The 18,328-nt window shown below is 38.2% G+C and overlaps 1 protein-coding gene across 1 annotated transcript in view; it reads right to left on the reverse strand.

The window, feature by feature from the left end:
* LOC146380588 (cadherin-12-like) overlaps positions 1 to 18,328 on the reverse strand; it is a 102,615-nt gene that overhangs the window by 59,594 nt on the left and 24,693 nt on the right. The window contains exon 2 of the mRNA XM_084939784.1: positions 8,340 to 8,750. Within this exon, the coding sequence (XP_084795910.1) occupies positions 8,340 to 8,585 (246 nt within the window). The 5' untranslated portion in view covers positions 8,586 to 8,750. The remainder of the gene's footprint in view (positions 1 to 8,339; positions 8,751 to 18,328) is intronic.

The following is an 18,328-nucleotide window of genomic DNA, read 5'->3' on the forward strand; positions in this document are numbered from 1 at the left end:
CTTTTAGGATTTGCAGTGCATGGTTCCTCATTGGCAATGCAGTAAACCCTGCATATTGATTAATTTGAGTGATTTCAGAGAACGTAACCAACCTCTGTAGAAAATGCTGTAATTGGATTTCTGCAACCAGGATTATGTGGAGCTCCTCTAAGGAATGCATATCACAGCCACAACCCTTTGCTGATAGTGAGCCAACATTGTTCCCTGAATGGTCCAGCAATCCCGCACCACTGAGTGCATTTACAAAACTGTAAACAAGTCTGAAAAGAGTTAGAATGTACTTGCTCTTCTTGTCTTTAAATGCAGTTAAATGTCTCTGTGGATTATTCACATTTCGTGGTATACAAGCGAAACATGCTTCCTGACTGGTATCACAAAGCTCTTCTTTGCATATTTATTATACTTTATATTTATTAAATAAATTGATTCTAATCCATATTTAATTGTGAATTATGCTTTGAGCAAGACCAGGGCATATTCTATATGTCACCTGTCAGAATTTATACTGTGCACTGTTAATGAGAGTAAAACATTCCACTGCTCTTATGCGCCCCTGTTCTATTGCTGTCTTGTATTCATTAGATAAGGTCTGAAACCACCATTCAGTTCAGCCATTCAACCACTGTCCTAGCAACTCAGGAGTATGATGACAGTATGGCAGTCTGTTGGCATTGGGGTATGTTGCAGGTGGCTTGAAGTTTGTGTATTGTCAGGGCACATGATGACTCCTGGTTGCATTGTAAGTTTTTGCAGGTAATTTTGGTGAGCAGCAGCTGATGAAAGGAAAATACTATGCCAAATCCTGCAAGCTTATTATAGCCGATCGATACTGGCCTCCGAGCTATTTCTTTGCTGCTGACAACTCAGAGCTCCCTGTCTGGTTTGTGTCATACCTCAGTCAGGTAATGGGGACGAAAAGCTAACAAAAAAAAAAGATATTCATACAGGAGGCTATACTGGTAGATACGCAATCTCAGAAAACACGTGTGAGGAAGGGAGAGAGCGAAAGCAAGAGGCAATAACACAGTGACAGATATTGTCGTGGGTGTGCGACAGCAGCAGTCAGAACTGAGACAACTGCGTTTACCATTTGTAAATGGGTCAATTGTAAATTGTTTTTGATGTAAATGTTTCCTAGGCCAAGAATCTGAGGAACTCGTGCTAAGATTACTGGTTGTATACTTTTGCAAATAACATTATGCAGTACTGATTTTTTTCTTCTTTTTTTAAAATAAAACATTGATATATATGATTCTGTTGATCCCAGAAAACAGGGTTAAGGCTGCATTCCATTTTCTCATATCACACATGATTAAACGATATATTGATGTGTGATATGACATGCACAATGCGATTTTCTGCCTACAGTGCCAACAATACTGCCCATCAGTGTCATTGTAAACATAGAAAATGTGGACTATGGTATAAAGTGATACTGATTGGGGCATTAGTGCACCATTTGGATATATGGCCTAAGCAATTCAGGGGAAAAAGCCCATTACCCATGAGGACAAAATATGTGAAATATATATTACTTTGGCAGGACAGATGAATGGCATCATTAGCTTTTATTTCAGCTGTTCTTTTCAGAAATCCCTGCAACATTCATCACTAACGTACATTACAATTGTAAATGCTCTCAACCTCTTAATATGTTGTAACGAGCAGCTGACTCACCGACACACTCCATGCATACTCTTCAGGAGAGCAATCCTTTCAAATTATGCAGAATGTGACAGTGAATTAAAAAGGTGGCAAACTTGAATTCAGAGGTGAATTCAGAGACGGGTAGGGAGCATATGTACAAGTTGGACATACTGCATAGAAGTCATGCACTATTCAACAGTATTGTTGAAAGACTCTTCAAATTGTAGCTTTCCTTAGCTGTTGATCACTGGCTACCAGTCTTCATAGCTTCATGCAAAACAGTGTTGAGATTTTTGGAGTTGAAGTTAATTATCCGCTCGCTTGCCTTGTAGTCAATCAAAGTATTTTATCCCAAGTATTTTACAGCAGTGGCTGTCATCATCAAATGATGTAAACAGGTTTGCTGCTTTTATATGGCCGTCTTCAGGTTTTAGCTTTACAGCTTAATTCCATAGCATTTAAAACAAACTGTATTTAACAGTGTGGAACATACTATCGCAGAGTAAGGCTTGTAAATTTCATATGGTCAGCTGATGGAATCGCTCTCTTTGTTGAGTCTGGTGCATAAGTCTTGCTGAAAAGGTTTTTATGTCCTTCTTATGGGTCCTCATTGAAAGATTAAATTGCAGGCTTCACATCAGTAATAAATCTCAGCCAGGTGTGGGGTGGTACTGGGAGGTAGAGCCATCAATAAAAAGAAGGATGGTCATTCCTTGTCAGGCAGGAAACAAACAAGTTGTGGGAGAAACAGCTCTGCCCTTTCTAGAAAAAGAGGCTTATTGACTTATATGTAAATAAGTGACCTTTTGTCTGCAAGTGTGAAAAGCAGGGCATTGGGGCATGTCCTGCATGTCTTTGCATGCACTGCATATATTTTTTCTTTGCTTTGTGCCACCGTGTTGCTGCGTTTTTTTAAATTTTATTTTGTTTTTTAATGAAAGCAATTCCCTGTCTGCTTTTTCTTGCCAAGTGTATAATTTGTTGAGTATCTTTTGAGATTGTCATTGGCAACACATTCAATTGTTGTCATTTTCTCATGACTTGCATAAAGACAAAATAGTGGATTCCCTATCATGTCTATTTTTTTTTCATCTTCAGTACAACTGGTTAATTATCTCTTAGAATGAATACATGGTAAAAAAAAAATATCTTGCATGTGAATCAAGTTTGCAAAAGCATCCACTGTCACAAGCTTTATACTGTCATTTTACAGTGCACTGCTTGATTTTTTTAAAAAAAACAACAAAAATTCAGGCGTACAGTTCAGATGGATTTGATAACATGAAAACATTTCTTATCTGGGGCCAGTACTCAGTTACAATTCTTAGATAATGTTGCACTGAAAAAACTGAAAACAAAGTTTTTAATTTAGTATCAGTGTAATAATCTCTCTTCACCTTCCTCTAACTGTATATAAGCATATTGTCTTGAGCATCCATATGCAATGCAATATAAAGTACTCACAATATGCGTGACTTTATATAAAATTGGAGCATCAAGTTAGAAAAATCCCAGCAGTCTGGTTGGCAAAAATAAGAGATACATTGGGTTTTGATTACATTTTTTTTTTTTTACGTCAGATAATCACTGCTTGGCACACGAAAGGCCTCAGCATTATCTTATTGAGGGTACAGAGGGTTGTTATATTAACCCCCACGAGCCCTCCGGGCTTCGTTGCTAAACTGCAATAATGATGTTGTCAACATGAGTCTTAAAATTTTCTTCACGGATATTCTTGAGTTAAGTGCATGGTTAGGTGTCGTTAGGATTTTATTGATGGTTGCATTGAAAGGGGTGCAGCTTATTGACATTAGCAGTAAATTTATCACTATGCAAATGAACATTTAGCGTTGCATTTATTAGTGATCATGCCTTTCTATTGGTTATAGTTTAGCGATAGAGATTAATCAATTAATTTACTATTTGCTACATTGGGTCAGCACATGAAGTTCCCCTCCAGCTCATGTTTTAATTGCACTGGACTGATACTGAATATACACGAGTTTCGAAACATCGAAACAGCCAACGCATCAGAGTTAAGAAAAAATTTGCAATGTGTGCCAAACATTACAGTAGTTATATCAAGTTGTCAGCAAGAAGATGACGTGGCCACCACAGCTGGTGTTGTAACTGTCCCTCTGTTAGTGACAAGCTCTACCTGCTGGTGCAACTTTCAGTAACTGTCTCTGCAAACGTATTGTTGGTGCAGTGTTTTACTTTAAATTTGAGGGAATGAAACCACATTGATGATGCAGTCTCGTTAGTAGACAATTACACTGTGGAAAACTTAATTTAAATTTAGGTGCCTAACCATTCAGTGAATGAAAAGTGCTGTGAAAATACTAATAGAACAGCAAAGAAACAATGCTGTACAAACAAACGCTGACACAATACGTGCTATCGTAATATGTGCTATCGTTATAAACAGCAGAGAAAGATGGTGAAAATATATTTGTTTTACTTTTATGTTTATTGTTTATGGCATTAAAGCTTGTTTCTTCACATTGCTGAGAACAACCTCACCATAAAAGTGAACAATGAGCATGACATGTTAATGTGGTTTAAAACCTTTATAATATCCTTGGCAGACTATGTTTCCTTTATTTACACTACAAATCAAATCTGGTATTAACATGCCCTTTTTTTTACTTTTTCAAATGTAAATGTGATTCACTGTAAGTGCATCTTTAATAGAAAAAAGTCCATAAAGCATTGTGATTGTATGTAGAAAAGTAAAAAAAAAATGCAAGAACTCAGAGCATTTGTTAATACAAGCAGTTGGGACTAGTAGTAGTAGTGCTAAAGACCTTGCTGAATCCTGTGACCTTACTTACACCTCTGGGAGAAATCGGGGTAATTAAGTAAGTAGTGGAGGTGAACCTGCAGTTGTGACTGTAGCGTTTCTAACATTCCTCTCACGTTTAGTGTCTCATACCTTAAGTTCCCGAGTATGTAGCTGTTAGTGTTGGAGTGTATAAAATCCTATCTAAATATTAAGATATATGACGTGTATAAAAACAGTGTGAATATTATAGCTCGGTAGTTCTTCTTTTTGTCACACACAGTTATACAGTTTGTATTTTTAATTTAGATGGCATATATTAAACGGTATATAAGCCGGAGTGTAGATTCATTTTCTTTATTTTGTACTCATCTGATAATAACAGAACAAGTGAAAATGCAGACATGGCATATCTTTCTGCTTGTGGTGCAGAAGAAAAGAAATGTTGCTTTGCTTGCACTCATTAATCCAAAATAGATCAGGCAGCATTTGATGTTTTTTTTTTTTTTCTTTTTTCATGTGTTTTTCTTCTGCCCTTTACAGACAACCTAGTCTCACAAATCTACATAAGTCTGTCACCCAGAACCTTGTTATTTATTTTTAGTATTATATCATGTTTAAAAGACCTTCAGTTACTCTAGCTAAACCTTATGTAAGCCACTAAGACAGGATTAAATCAAGCAAACTAAAGCTGGACCAGTGAATCATCTTTTTATATCAGTTATATCAGGTAACTGTATCCATCCATCTTCTTCTGCTTATCCGAGTCGCGGGGGGGTGGAGCCCATCCCAGCTACCACAGATCGCCAGTCTGTCACAGCTAACACATGGAGGAAGACACTTACAGTCACATACACACCCATGGCATATTTAGAACCACCTAAAACCAATAACTGGACTACGGGCAGAAGCCAGAGTACCCAGAGAGAACCTTGCAAACATCTGAACTCCACACAGAAAGGGCCCGGCCAGATGTCAGGACCTTCTTGCTGTAAAGTAACGATACTAATCACCATGCACATGCTGCCCCAGGTAGAAGTACAGAAATGCCCAATTAGGTTTGTTGCATCATTATTAAATGGATTTGCAACTAGGAAAAATAAATACATTTACCAATATAATAGAAGAAGCAGGATATTCTGAGATACACAAAATGATTTGGTTATTTATGTCTGTCAGATGCTTTGAAACATGAGTTATTTTAGTGGGAATAGTCAAGCAGTAAAACCAGGTGGAATTGCATGTTATCCAGTTATGTTTGTGCCGATTGCATTGGCGCTGATATTGGTTTGGTGAAGTCTAAAACTGAGGTGAGCGTGTTCTGACAATTTGACGTACAGCAAGGCAGATGTAAGCACAACTAAATGTTATCCCGCTGTGCTTTAACATCTTCCTTCTCCACAAACAGCTGGTGTGTTTAGGCGAAGGCACTAGTTAATAGGCAAACTTACTGATCCATAACACCAGTACTGGCAATGTCCCCATTCCTCGTCTGATACGTGTCTGCGTTCTGTGCTGTCAGAACAACTGGCAGAAATACACCTTGTTTGTAATGTGACTCGTGTTTTGTTTTGTTTTTTTATTTATTGGCCAGCACTAATTAGTAGTGATTTGGCTGTCAAAATTACAGTTGGCAGTGATGCATTTAATGCTCTCGAAATAGATTTTGATTATTGCTAATAGGGTCAGGATTTATTAGTGTTTGTCATTCGTCTCACACATGCATGGATGCAAGTCGTTCTCCTCCTGCTGTCAGAAGTACCTTTTTCTGAGCTTCCTCTGTGAGCGCTGTTCCTACAGTCAGATCGTGCCATTTAAACTTAAAAAGAAAAGATTAATTGTCTGCATTAATCATCTCCTTGATAAATTGGGGTGCGGCATGTAAAATTCTGAAATCTGCCTTGCTATGTACAGAGAAGAGCTTCAGGCTTCATGGTGCATACAAGTGGACCTTATAATCTCAGAAATGAATACTCCCCCCCCCCCCCCCCCCCCTTATTAGTCCATTGTTGATAAATCTCTTATGACAGCATTTTTAACAATCACCTACTAAAGTATAGTGATCGCTGTATTCAGAATTCAGTTCAGTTCCTGGTTCCTTTTCATGTTCCATTCTCCTTTTTGCTTTCCCCACATTTCCCATATATCTCTGCAGCAGCGATCGAATAAAGGCAAAACAACAAAAATAATAATAAAAACACAAAAAGTAATGAATAATAACAGCACTGTGTATGTTATATACCTAAATAAATGCTGGGTAACATACACACAAACCATGTCTCATTAAAATACCCTTTTTGAGCTATAGGTGTGCATTTGGATAAACTAGTCACATGTACACTACTTGTGCTTTCTATATTACTTAGCATATGTTAAAAAAAATACCCCAAACTGCTTCAGCTGCTTCACTAAACTTTTTCCTCTTGGGTTCTGTTGCCTCTCTTTAGAGGCTGTTGTCAGATAATTACTACTTGAATTGGTCCAGAAGGACACTTCTGCCACAGAGGATAAAACAAAAGTGTCTTGAGCTCCAATTCACTGCAGGTCACTGGCTGGAAATCATGAGTACACTCTAAAGTGAAAACATTACCACATTAGATATTGATGTAATATAGAACACGCATTCATTGCAGACTTATGGTCAATTATAGTCCATTAATGTGCCCTGTAAACAAAGCTGCTTCCTAAGGTCCTTGAACCCTTTCACCTACATCTTTATCTCTTAGTATGCTCTCTGTTTGAACATTTCTCACATTACCGTTCAATATGATATCACAGAAGTGTGTGTAAATGGTAACCCACTCCAGCGTTCCCCGTGCCATTTAACAGTGTACAATAAAAAGGTTAAGATTCAAAGGAAATCCTCTCCCTTAAGATTTTCCCGACAAAGGTCCGAGGATCTCCAAATGCTTTTCATATGTTGAAGAATCAGTCAATTATTTTGAAGAAGAGCAGCCGCCCAGGATTAAGTGATTTAGGAGTGCAGTAGACAGCTGCTTCCCTGTCCCTGCTTTAGCCTCAGAGACTTCCACAAACAGCGTGGCTTGTCAGGGCTGATTGCAGTGGCACTGAGGGAGATAAGTCAGTCTTACTATTATCCCATGTAAGCTTGGAGTGCCAAATTACAACTTTAGCCTTAAACCCCCACAGAGTTTGCTTACGAATGTCTTAAGCCAGAACAGTGAATAAGAAATCCTGTGCTAAAAAGCGGGGACGGCCAAGGTTTGAGGTGACACAAAAAGATGTGAGTTTGATGGGATGTATGTGTATATATCTCCGTCTGGTTTCGGATCAGGCTGTTGGGTCTCTGCTGTCTTTTTATTGCTGTCAGCATCTTCCGTGGCTCATAACTATGATGTTCTGACAGCTTTATAAGGACTGTAATTTAAATTTATTTCTACCACACCATCAAACCTTTCACCACTTCAATGTCATGTGTGGCTGGTCTAACGTAGAAATCTTGTGGCACAGCTCCATTATTAGGTCTGGATTTTTTTCTTGCGTGATGCTGGTCACATCATAAAACACTAAGAAATAGGAGCAGATTTACAAGCCTTAGGAGCATTATTAGATTAAAGAGGTAAAGTTCTTGGGGATGAATGAAAATAGGCAACTTCCAGTATTTGCTGTTACTTGCATAAGTACATGGTATTAAAATAGTCAATAATTAATTACAACATCAAGGAATAAAATATTTCCCATCTAAAATACTGGTAGTTTTAGGGTAGTTTTATAGTTACTCTAAACTTGAGGGGTTTTTTTTCTGTTCCCTTCCTCCCATTTTATCTTCCTCATGTTCTATCGCTCCCTCCATTTATTCCCAATTCAATTTCTCCTAGGCTCCTTACTATGTGATTTATGACTTCTGCTGCACCATAAATAACAGTGAAAAAAAAAAAAAGTTTTTTACCTTGCCCACGTACTGCGGATCTGACCCCATGTACTCCTCCAGTACAAAGAACTGGTTCCACACCCAGCCCCTTTTGACCCGCTGAAATCCAGCTGCCCCATTCCTCATTGGGCCCACCAAGCTCCTGGTGTGCTCCCTTCCCGTCCTGCTCCGTCCCAGTGGTGGTAAAGGTGGACGTAAATAAGAGACCGAACCCTCGTCGACAAGAATCCACAGGAACAGCAGCAGGCAGTTCCTTGTTAGCATTGGCGATCTGTGCGGTTCAGGTCCCCAAGTTAAAGTCCAGTGACGAGAACTGAGCCACAGTGAAACAATCTGCGATGGCGTGTATGGAAAATGGGTGAGTTGTGAAACTCTGCAGCTCTCCCGGGTCTGTCAGGATCCCTCTTAGAGAGTTGTGGAGCTCATCACCTGAAGGAAAGAAAACAAATGTTTAGTCAAAAAGATGTCCTTATCCTCCACACCTGCACCAAACTGTAATAATACAGTTAAATTCTGATTAGAGACAGTCCAAGAATGTCTTACAGCACTTGTGATTATCACAGGTTGATATGAAGTGCTGTTATCCTGCTATTCATAAATGTCAGTGAATCGATAGTACAGCGTAGCCTTTATTCTTCCCCCAACCTCCATGCTTTACTTTTTAACTGCACAGTGATAAATGAGACTACTTTGATTCTCAAGCATAAAAATAATTGTTGTAATTATTTGCCTGGTGATAGATTACCTCTACACCAGACGGTTCTTATTGATGCATGCACTAATTATCTAGACTACTCATCTCTTTAGTGAAAACTAAGACTTTATTATTGCTGTCAAACCACTGTGTGCTACTGTGCTGTGGACCTGTCACTGCCATGATTTCCCACAGAAGTTCAAAGTTATGTATTATTTAGTGACGCTTTAATGAGAGGTTGCTGATTAGCTTTATGTTTTGCCTCACAAACCTTGTCTTAGTATGAAACCCACTGAAACTTGAAAGTTGAACTCTTTACTGAAAAAAACCCTGACAAACGTTGCACGCAGCCATCTGAAAATAAAACGTGATACATTGGCAGTTCATATATCAAATTGACATGTGTATTGTGTAAAATGTCAACATGCTCTCAGTGATTTCTTTAGGATACGTTGCTTTCTTTCAGACATCGCTCTTATGTGGAGTGCATTTTGACAACTACTGGCCACAGGAGATTGAACCTGTTGCTGTAGCGTGTCATTTGACGGACATGTATTCTACAAAAGTGGCACCTCATGCAGAAGATATTCATTATATATATTACCACTCAAAGACATATAATGTTAGATTTCATTAGAACTTACAGTATATCCAAGAGGTTTTGTTTGCATAAAACTCATTAGAAGTTCATTTGATCTGATTTTGCATCAATGAGTGAAGGAAGAATGTAAAAACGGTTAAAACAATAATGGTTGTGTTGTGGTCTTACTTGTGCTATAGCTCCAGATGTAAAGTATGAACAAACCTAAACTGCTTGGTAAACGTAAGGAATTAAGTTGCTTAAATATTTATGTTCATAAATTATGTTAATGAAAATGCACCTAATTTTGCCTGCCTTTCTTAGAGAAGTCTTAGACTTTTTTTCAGTACAGTAAACATCTTGAAGTATTACAAATTGTTTTGACCTGTACATCGGTGCATTGGAGAATTATGTTACATGTATGTGAAATCAAGTACCTTGCTGATCACACGCCCTCTCTCTCTCCCAAAAGTAAGTTACCACGTCCCACAGTGTTGAGAGCATAATCTGGTGACTTTAACAGGGCAAACTGGTGCGTAACGAGACTTAATGCTGATACATGGACACTTGTATTGATTAAACAGAGGAAACTAGAAATAAAAGCCTGCCTCTAATTCAAGCCAGCTTCAAATGAAACCTTTCTTGTTGTAGTTCAGGTAAATAATGGCCCTGCAGTATTTGCAGAAATATGGCTTGCAGATTTTAGATAATATTGAAACAACTCCACAGTGCATTTTTAATAGTTTTTCTGACCGCTCAGCCCCTGTGGTATACTTTAGAGTGTTGATCTAACACACATATCCACCAGTCTTAAATAAACAAATGAGAATGGAACACAAAAACATGACCGTTTGTGTGTGTCTAGAGATTATAGAGAGAAACAGGATTGCAAAAGTACATAATTTAGAAACCCCATTTTTGTCTGCGTATAGACAGACACAAAAATATACAGTTTCAAACTAATTTACTTGCAATTATGGATGTCAGGTGAGTCTTTTTTTAAATTATTATTAATAAAAGGACTGAAATGGTATTGTAATTGAACAATCACTCATTAGACCATTGCACAGAATAGAATGAAATATTACACAAGGAGCCTAATTTGTTAAGCTCATTCATTATTGAGCAAATGACTGTTGTACCGAGTGTTGCTGTTCACACCTTGTTTACAATCTTGACTACCATATCAACACTCACGCATTCAACTCTGGCCTTGTTACAAGACACTTAATTGTGCTGAAAACAAGAGAAGGCAACCACAAATGGTTGGAATGAAGAATGGAGCTAATGGTTTCCACACCTGGTTTATTATTCCTCTTTCCCTCCTAATGCACTTATAAGCTGTACAGTAATGGAAGACAGCGTGCCTCTAATTTCATAACTGGAGCCCTCATTGACATCATTGTCTTTGATTAATTATACTGACTTGGAACATCGGCTTCAGAAGAAGATTACTTCAACAAGGTTATGCGGTGCAACTGGATCCATTTATTCTCTCTGTCACGACAGTATCTTAAAAGTCAAAACTGATCTGCAAAGTTCTCTGTGCAAAATTGGCAGGAACTGTCTTGACATGGGTCAGACATGCCTCTCCCGCAGGTCACTCCTCATTTAGCATCGACATAATGGAAAATGACTGTTCCCATAATTCCTGGAAAATCACGATCCTCTGCCACTGTACGGTCCTGGGAGGGCTCGATGCATATTTTATGAGATAAGTTAATTAGCATATGTCTGGCTTCGGTTGTGAGCCTTGACCCAGGTGTCTACTTCAGATAACACAACGCAGTAGGCTGACAGTGTTCTCGCACATCACCTTCAATAATCAAACAACATATGGCTGGCCGATCTGCTGGTGCAGATTACCACCCACAAGAAACTCCCACGGAAAGTTATTAGTCGTCAAGGCTGCTATAAACATGACAAACGAATAAGTAGGCATTGACTTTTGGAAAAGAGGGGAGAAATGAGTCATCTGGATCAAGTTGTTGTTTTGCAAACACATTAATGTCTTGGTAGACAAGTGGGCAGAGATATTTGTTTTCGTCCTTCTTTAAAAACTGCAGCTTCTTGCAGTGGCGACCAGCAGAGAATTTGTACTTGGAATAATAAGGTTAGGGATTTAGCTACGTTTGATATACAAAGGAATTGATCTTGATTTCATATTTTAAATAGAGTGCTACCTGTGTACGATACACACAGGTAGCACACAAGGCCACCTTATGAAAGAGGAAGGCTTAACCAGTAACACAATTGCTACAAAGCATTTGCACAAAGCACATCTTTTCTTACACTCTACATTGTTATTTTCTCTATTAATATCTTTTTTTGTCAGGCACAGTATTCTCCGTGTGACTCTGCAAATAACAAGTAATACTACAATATTATACTTTTACGTTTTTATAATTTAGTACTGCATGCTGTTATTTTCCTCAGACGTACCTGTGTGAGAGGTTTTACCATCCTGTCCAACCCTAACAGCAGCATTTAGATTTCCCGAATGTACAACTACCGAATGAGATTTCACTAACTTTGTGTAAATGTTGATGATCATCTACATGAGGTTATCGACTTATACAGAGATGAATAAATATTCCACTGATTGTAGAGCAACAGCATGCACATTTCACTGTAGACAGAAGCATCAAGTAGTGCAGCCTAAGCAGAACAATGCAAGAATGTAATACACAATTTATTGTCTTATGGCTTCTTTTTTCGTAAATCTTCATAAAGACTTTTGCATTTAAAAGAGTGATTTTGAGTTTATGGATAGGAGGTCACAGACTGTGATGGACACATGTTCTGCCAGTCCAGGAATGACCTGGGTCCTTATCCCTAGTGCTACAATTTATACTTTACAAATAGAATTCTGTGCATAGGAGTAATGAATCATTCTTGGCAACAGGGGTGCAAGGGCATCTCAGAAAGCTTATCGAACTCTGGTCTCAACATATTCTAGACTGGCTTCCTGTAGCTCTGCAAAGCTCCGAGGCTTTCACTAAAGATTTCTCTTGTGGGGACTCAAGCAAACTAAAACAAGTAAACATTTTTCCCCTCTTTAATTGTTGTGTTATGGGTAACTTTCTAAACAGAACTGAAAATCCTTTTGTATATACTGGACATTGGACCATATTTAGATTTTATGTTGAATGCCATGTCTGGTCTTCCTTTTAGACCAGACATGGCTGTTCTAATAATCTCAAGAGTTATATTCAAGTAATTTGCAGTCAGTTTGTTTTGCTTATTCATATATTGTTTGAGAATGTTATACTGACATTTTTTTATGAACCTGATTCACATTCCTTAGTTCTTTTAATTCCTCAGTGCGTACCAAGAATAACCTTTTTAAATGCTGTTTCATGAGAGATAATTTGTCCTTTGAATATAGGTGTTCCACACAGTGCTGACTCACTCACTTCTGCATTATTCTTAGGCTTTTCACTCAATTCCCTGAGAGCACCTACATATACCTCTAGATAAGAATTAGTCTCCCTCTGTCTGTGCTTATATTTGACAAACTATCAGCTGGCGATATTAAAAGATATAATGGTATTAGGATCTATATGTGTATCTGTATGTGCATTAAAGCAGCGGTCCCCAACCTTTTTTGCGCCACGGACCGGTTTATGCCCGACAATATTTTCACGGACCGGCCTTTAAGGTGTCGCGGAAAAATACAACAAAATTAAACTAGTACCGCTACTGAAAAATAGAAGAGTTATTCATAACACACGTGAAAAGACCCAGGAAAACCGAGTTAACGATAAAAACGATAACAAAATAACGCTGAAAACCGATAAAAACCCTGAAAACCATACATTTCACACCTGAGCCTCAACTCTTGCGGCCCGGTACCAAACGACTCACGGACCGGTACCGGTCCGAGGCCCAGGGGTTGGGGACCGCTGCATTAAAGAATCTGTAACATACAAGGAGTTTTGTTTCCAAGTTTTAATAGGAAAGGACTTGTCACAGTTCTATCACTACAGTGTTCAAGGCAGAAACCTCATGTCAAGTACAGCTCTGACTGAGGAGGAAATATTTGCACTAAAGCTGAGGACATGTGAGGGGAAAAAAGTGTCAGGGAAATAACTGGAAGAATTTTTTTTTGTAGAGCTAAGGCAGAAGAAGACAGTAATATCATTGAAACCCTTGAGGGAAAGAGTGGGAGGAGAGAGGTGTAGGTGGAAGCAATGTAATGAAAATGGGAGTAACAACACAGCTGGCCAGTCAAGGTAAATTATCGAGGAACACCTCATGCGTAGGTTATAGCACAACCAAAGTAATGAATAGTGAACAAAAGGGCTCAGTTAGTTACTCAGAGAAATGTACTTATTAACCATGCAGTTGGCTTGTCCTAAAATACAGTCCTTTATTCATGTGTAAAATAACACAGCTAATGTTGGAAATGGAAACATTCTTCACTTTCATTCATTGGAGGGCGTCAGCATGTAAGCTCTATAACACAAATGTACAAGCAGCACGAAATGTTGTTCCCTGAACAATGAAAACATTATTATTATGATGTGATAAGTCACCTTCTTTACTTTAACACGTGTTACTCCTGGAAAAATGTTAAATTTTGTTGTCGATATGAAATACTGTGGGCATAACAGGAATATGATGAATTTTATTTTCCCATAGGTAGCCCGTGGCATTCTGTCTGCAATAAATTCATGTCCACATCCATCAAAGTTTGAGTCCTTCAAAAAGGTTGCGTACATATTTTGCTTCCAATCATAAAACGGATTGAAAAGTTTTCACAAAAGTTTGGCACTTACACTTTAGTCTTGTAGGGAAGTGTTTCTCCAGTTTGCATGCACCCTCAATATGTGACTTATTTGGGTATCAACAACTGGAAAAGCAAAAACTACCTTGCCAACAAATAGATTCAGCAGCAAATAACCCCATTGATTTAAAAGAGGTGATACCACTGTTAAATGCCAGTATGCATTTTTAAACTAAACTGTTAAATTGGACTGTTGAAGAAGAACTCAATCCTTTGAGTTTATTACAACTACAAGACAGTAGCCCAAAACACATTCTTTTAATAGTGACAAATGGCAACAATGCTTGTTGCCAAGACTATTTCTGTGATGAATGTGCTTTGATGTTTGTTAAGGTGCTACATCGACAAAACCAGAAAGTCATCACTACAAAGAGACTTTGCAGGGGTTTTGATAGAAGCTGCTTAGGAAGTATACTTTTACTGCTTTCCTTGCTTCACATATCTAAACATCTCATTGTTTATGTATCACAACAAGGACAGGGAGTTCAACAGCCTAAAATGACACATTTTGTACTGTACCGCATTGTCCACCTTGACTCTTTGTCATTTGCACGCCGGTAGCTAAGTATTGCTTTGTGTGCACCGATTTCTGTCAGTCTTCCCTTTGAAAGGGAAAAATAAAGTTATAGATGCTTCAGGTAATTATTTTAAAATCTTCTTATGTAATTAACTTTGATGTCTTGTCAGATTATTGTAACTTTGCAAGCTGGTGTCTGAGATGCTCTACTCTAAGACTATTGTACAACCAAGAGAGTGAGACGTCTTCTCTCCAGCATTTCAATTTATATCAACTTCAAGAGATGAATTCACCCACTAAAATGTTTAGTCATATCAATAATTTAAGCTCATCACCTTAATAGTTTGGAACAAGGGCCTTCACTATTTGGATGAAGTAGTTTGGGAAGTAAAAGGTGTTCCAACGAAATAAAAGGCTGGTATTTCAGTGTGTCTGATACACAATTAGTAGTAGTATCTGATCAGACGAGGAGTCAGCAGATTGCTACTTTGAAAGGACTTGGAATATTGATCTAGGTGTGCATGGATTTGGCAACATGCAGTGTTTTTATAATGAAAACACTGACAAGTGATTGCCAAAAAACAGAGTTTTATAATAAAGTCAAACAAGACAGGCAGGAAATGCAAGAACAGCTTATTTTGCGCCTTTGATTTGATGTCTGTCACCCCGTCACTTCACTTTGACACAAAGTGTCAGTTCTCACATTGCCTTTGTTAAACAGTTGAATTAGAGACGAAAGACTTCACTTCAGTCACACCTCGATTGTCTGATTTAAAATTTAACGTGTTGGTGTACAAAAAAAAAATAAAAAATCCCAAATACTCACTCAAACTATTTTTGATTACACTTAATATATTTTGACTTAATACATAAATATATATGTATATTTTTACTCAGACTTTTAATACCCAGGTACATCAAAGAATCACAGTAACAAATATATTTCCCCTATATCCTGATAAACCAGTCCTCAGCTATCTTTTATCACTTTTTTGACATCTGAGGTTTTGACAGATACAAATATTCAGAGTCAGGAGACATGCCTGATCTTATTCTGGAGCAGTGAAAGACAAGCAGCTACTAAGATGAAATGAAACATCCCTGTTGCCCCAAGGCAGCCATGGTGCACCAATGGTACACAGGCAACTGTCGTCATTCAGGCAGACAGTTCTCAGGGATGCCAGACAACAACATGTGAATTTGAGCTGCTTGAAAACAGCACTTAATGAGGGATTCCCAACTCTGTCTTGTGGCATTTGGTATCATTTAGCTTTTTACATTTTTTTTTTTTTTTTTTTAACATAACTGGGTATGTTGGAGGATCTATTTAGAGTAAGCAGGTAGAAAGTCACTATCTTGATGTAGAGTAGAAGTCTGCGTTTCAGAAGCATGACTGCAGCAGTGGTCCTCAGAGTTACTCACTTTAAACTGCATGCATTCTGTGACAGTACCTCTGTATGGGCCTCTGTCTCCAAGAAATAATCACAATTCAATGGATGATTGTGTTTATGCCAAAAGAAAATGACTTCCAGAAATATATTTAGGAGCAGATTTTCTTATATTTCTTTTAAGTAGTGAAGCTGTTGATCCCATGAGCATTAAAGTGCAAGACTGGACCAGTACACACACACACACACACACACACACTCTCACTCTCTCTCTCTCTCTCTAACTGAGGAGTAGCTTAAAACAAAATTTGAATCATTAGGATGATTTATGTCTGCCTTGTGGAGTTTGAGACTTGATGGAGCTCTGTAGTGAATACACTTTGTGCAGGACACTGTTGCACTAGTCTAGGTCCAATTTTGTACCTGGGAATAAAAATTCTCCATGAACCTTTGACTCCAGCTCTCTGTGTAACACTTGATGAGCCATCTATGGTAAGCAGTGGTTAAGCTATACATGCAATTGTTTGTGGCTATCTGGTCCTCTTTGTTTCATATTGATCCCAGTTAGCTGCTTGCAATGTAGAAACTACAATTTGTGTTGATTACCTTCCATTGTGGATATTGATGAACCATGAAATTTCAGCAGCAGTGCTCATAATTCAGTAATGGATGTGCACTGGTGAATGCATATTTGGGATATTGTGGTGTCAATTACAAATTAACCATACCAAGTGCACGACAACCAAAAGCTAAAGATTTATGCTAAAATATGTCCAAAGCTGTGGATACCTGATACTTTGGAGATTATTCCAGTCATAAATCTGTCACCTCCTTATCAGTTCAGAGACAGATAGGGGAAAACTGACGATGTGCTTGCTGGGGTGTTTTTGGAATCCTTGATTACGTCGGTTTCCATGGCTTTCCATTGTATTGTCATTTAAGAAAGGTAGACTAGATTACAAACTAAGACATCTTTTCACAAGTTTAGTTTTGTTCATTTAGGAACTCTTCATACCACTGAGTACTCTGTGAGACAGTATAACACCTTGAATATAATCCAGTTATTATGAAAAATAAATTAGCTATGTGTCCTACTGAACGAAGGTTGCCTCTCTGTTAGAAACTGAACTTTTCCCCCCTGAAGATATGGAAGGCTTAGCTGTAGAGACAAAACTGGCCTGAGGCAATAAAAAAAAAAAAAAAAAGCTCCACACTGACTCAGCTCTCCCCAGCGTGAACATGTCTGGATCCCCTGCCAACAAAATCTATGATGCAACAGATATCGCTCAAATGAAAGGTTATGATTAAAAAGGAAAAATGTATAAAACTTCAGACAGGCACCCAGGATCGGAATTCTGTATTTTCTTTCTAAAGTTTAGATGCTATGGATAATCTGTGACATGCTGCACACATATAGAAAAGAAAAACTGGCCCTAAAGGTGGAACAGCTCAAAAGTGATTCCTGGTTCATGCTGTTTTAGTCAAAGCTACTGCTGTTCTCTGATCTGAACTCAATGAATGTACATTAAAATAAAAGGTGTGACTGTGAAGACCTGTCAGGGCTCAGCTTGAGCACAGACCCAGAAGCCAAATTGGCAGTAGAAGGAATCTTGCTTTACCTCCCTACTGTAGTGTACGCAGTAGAAGCTCAGATAGTGCTTCAGCCCCTGCTGCTTCAGTTCAAGCTATGGAAAGAAATGGTCGAATGCCGAATTTTGAACTCTTTTGCTGCCTTACAGTGTGTGCCATTAAATTCTTCTGAAGGCAGCACCAACTATTGACAGACAAGGTTAGAGAAGGCAAGTCAGATGATAACAAGACTGCTAGCACCAGGGAAGTGGCCAAGTACTGGTTCTCTTTAAGGTGAGAGAAGAAAATTAAGTTTTGAGTTGCAGAAAACCATATGTAATCAAAACTCATGAAAAGAAAAAAAACCCATAATTGTCATGAACAACACTGGTAATTTAATGTAAATGTGTTTGCAGAAAGGCAGATTTTAATTTCTGTGCTAGAAAAGTTTACAGTTAATTGAGGATAAA

Source organism: Perissodus microlepis, chromosome 9, assembly GCF_051167445.1.
Source record: "Perissodus microlepis isolate ML-2025 ecotype Zambia chromosome 9, ASM5116744v1, whole genome shotgun sequence".
NCBI classification, from domain to species: domain Eukaryota; kingdom Metazoa; phylum Chordata; class Actinopteri; order Cichliformes; family Cichlidae; genus Perissodus; species Perissodus microlepis.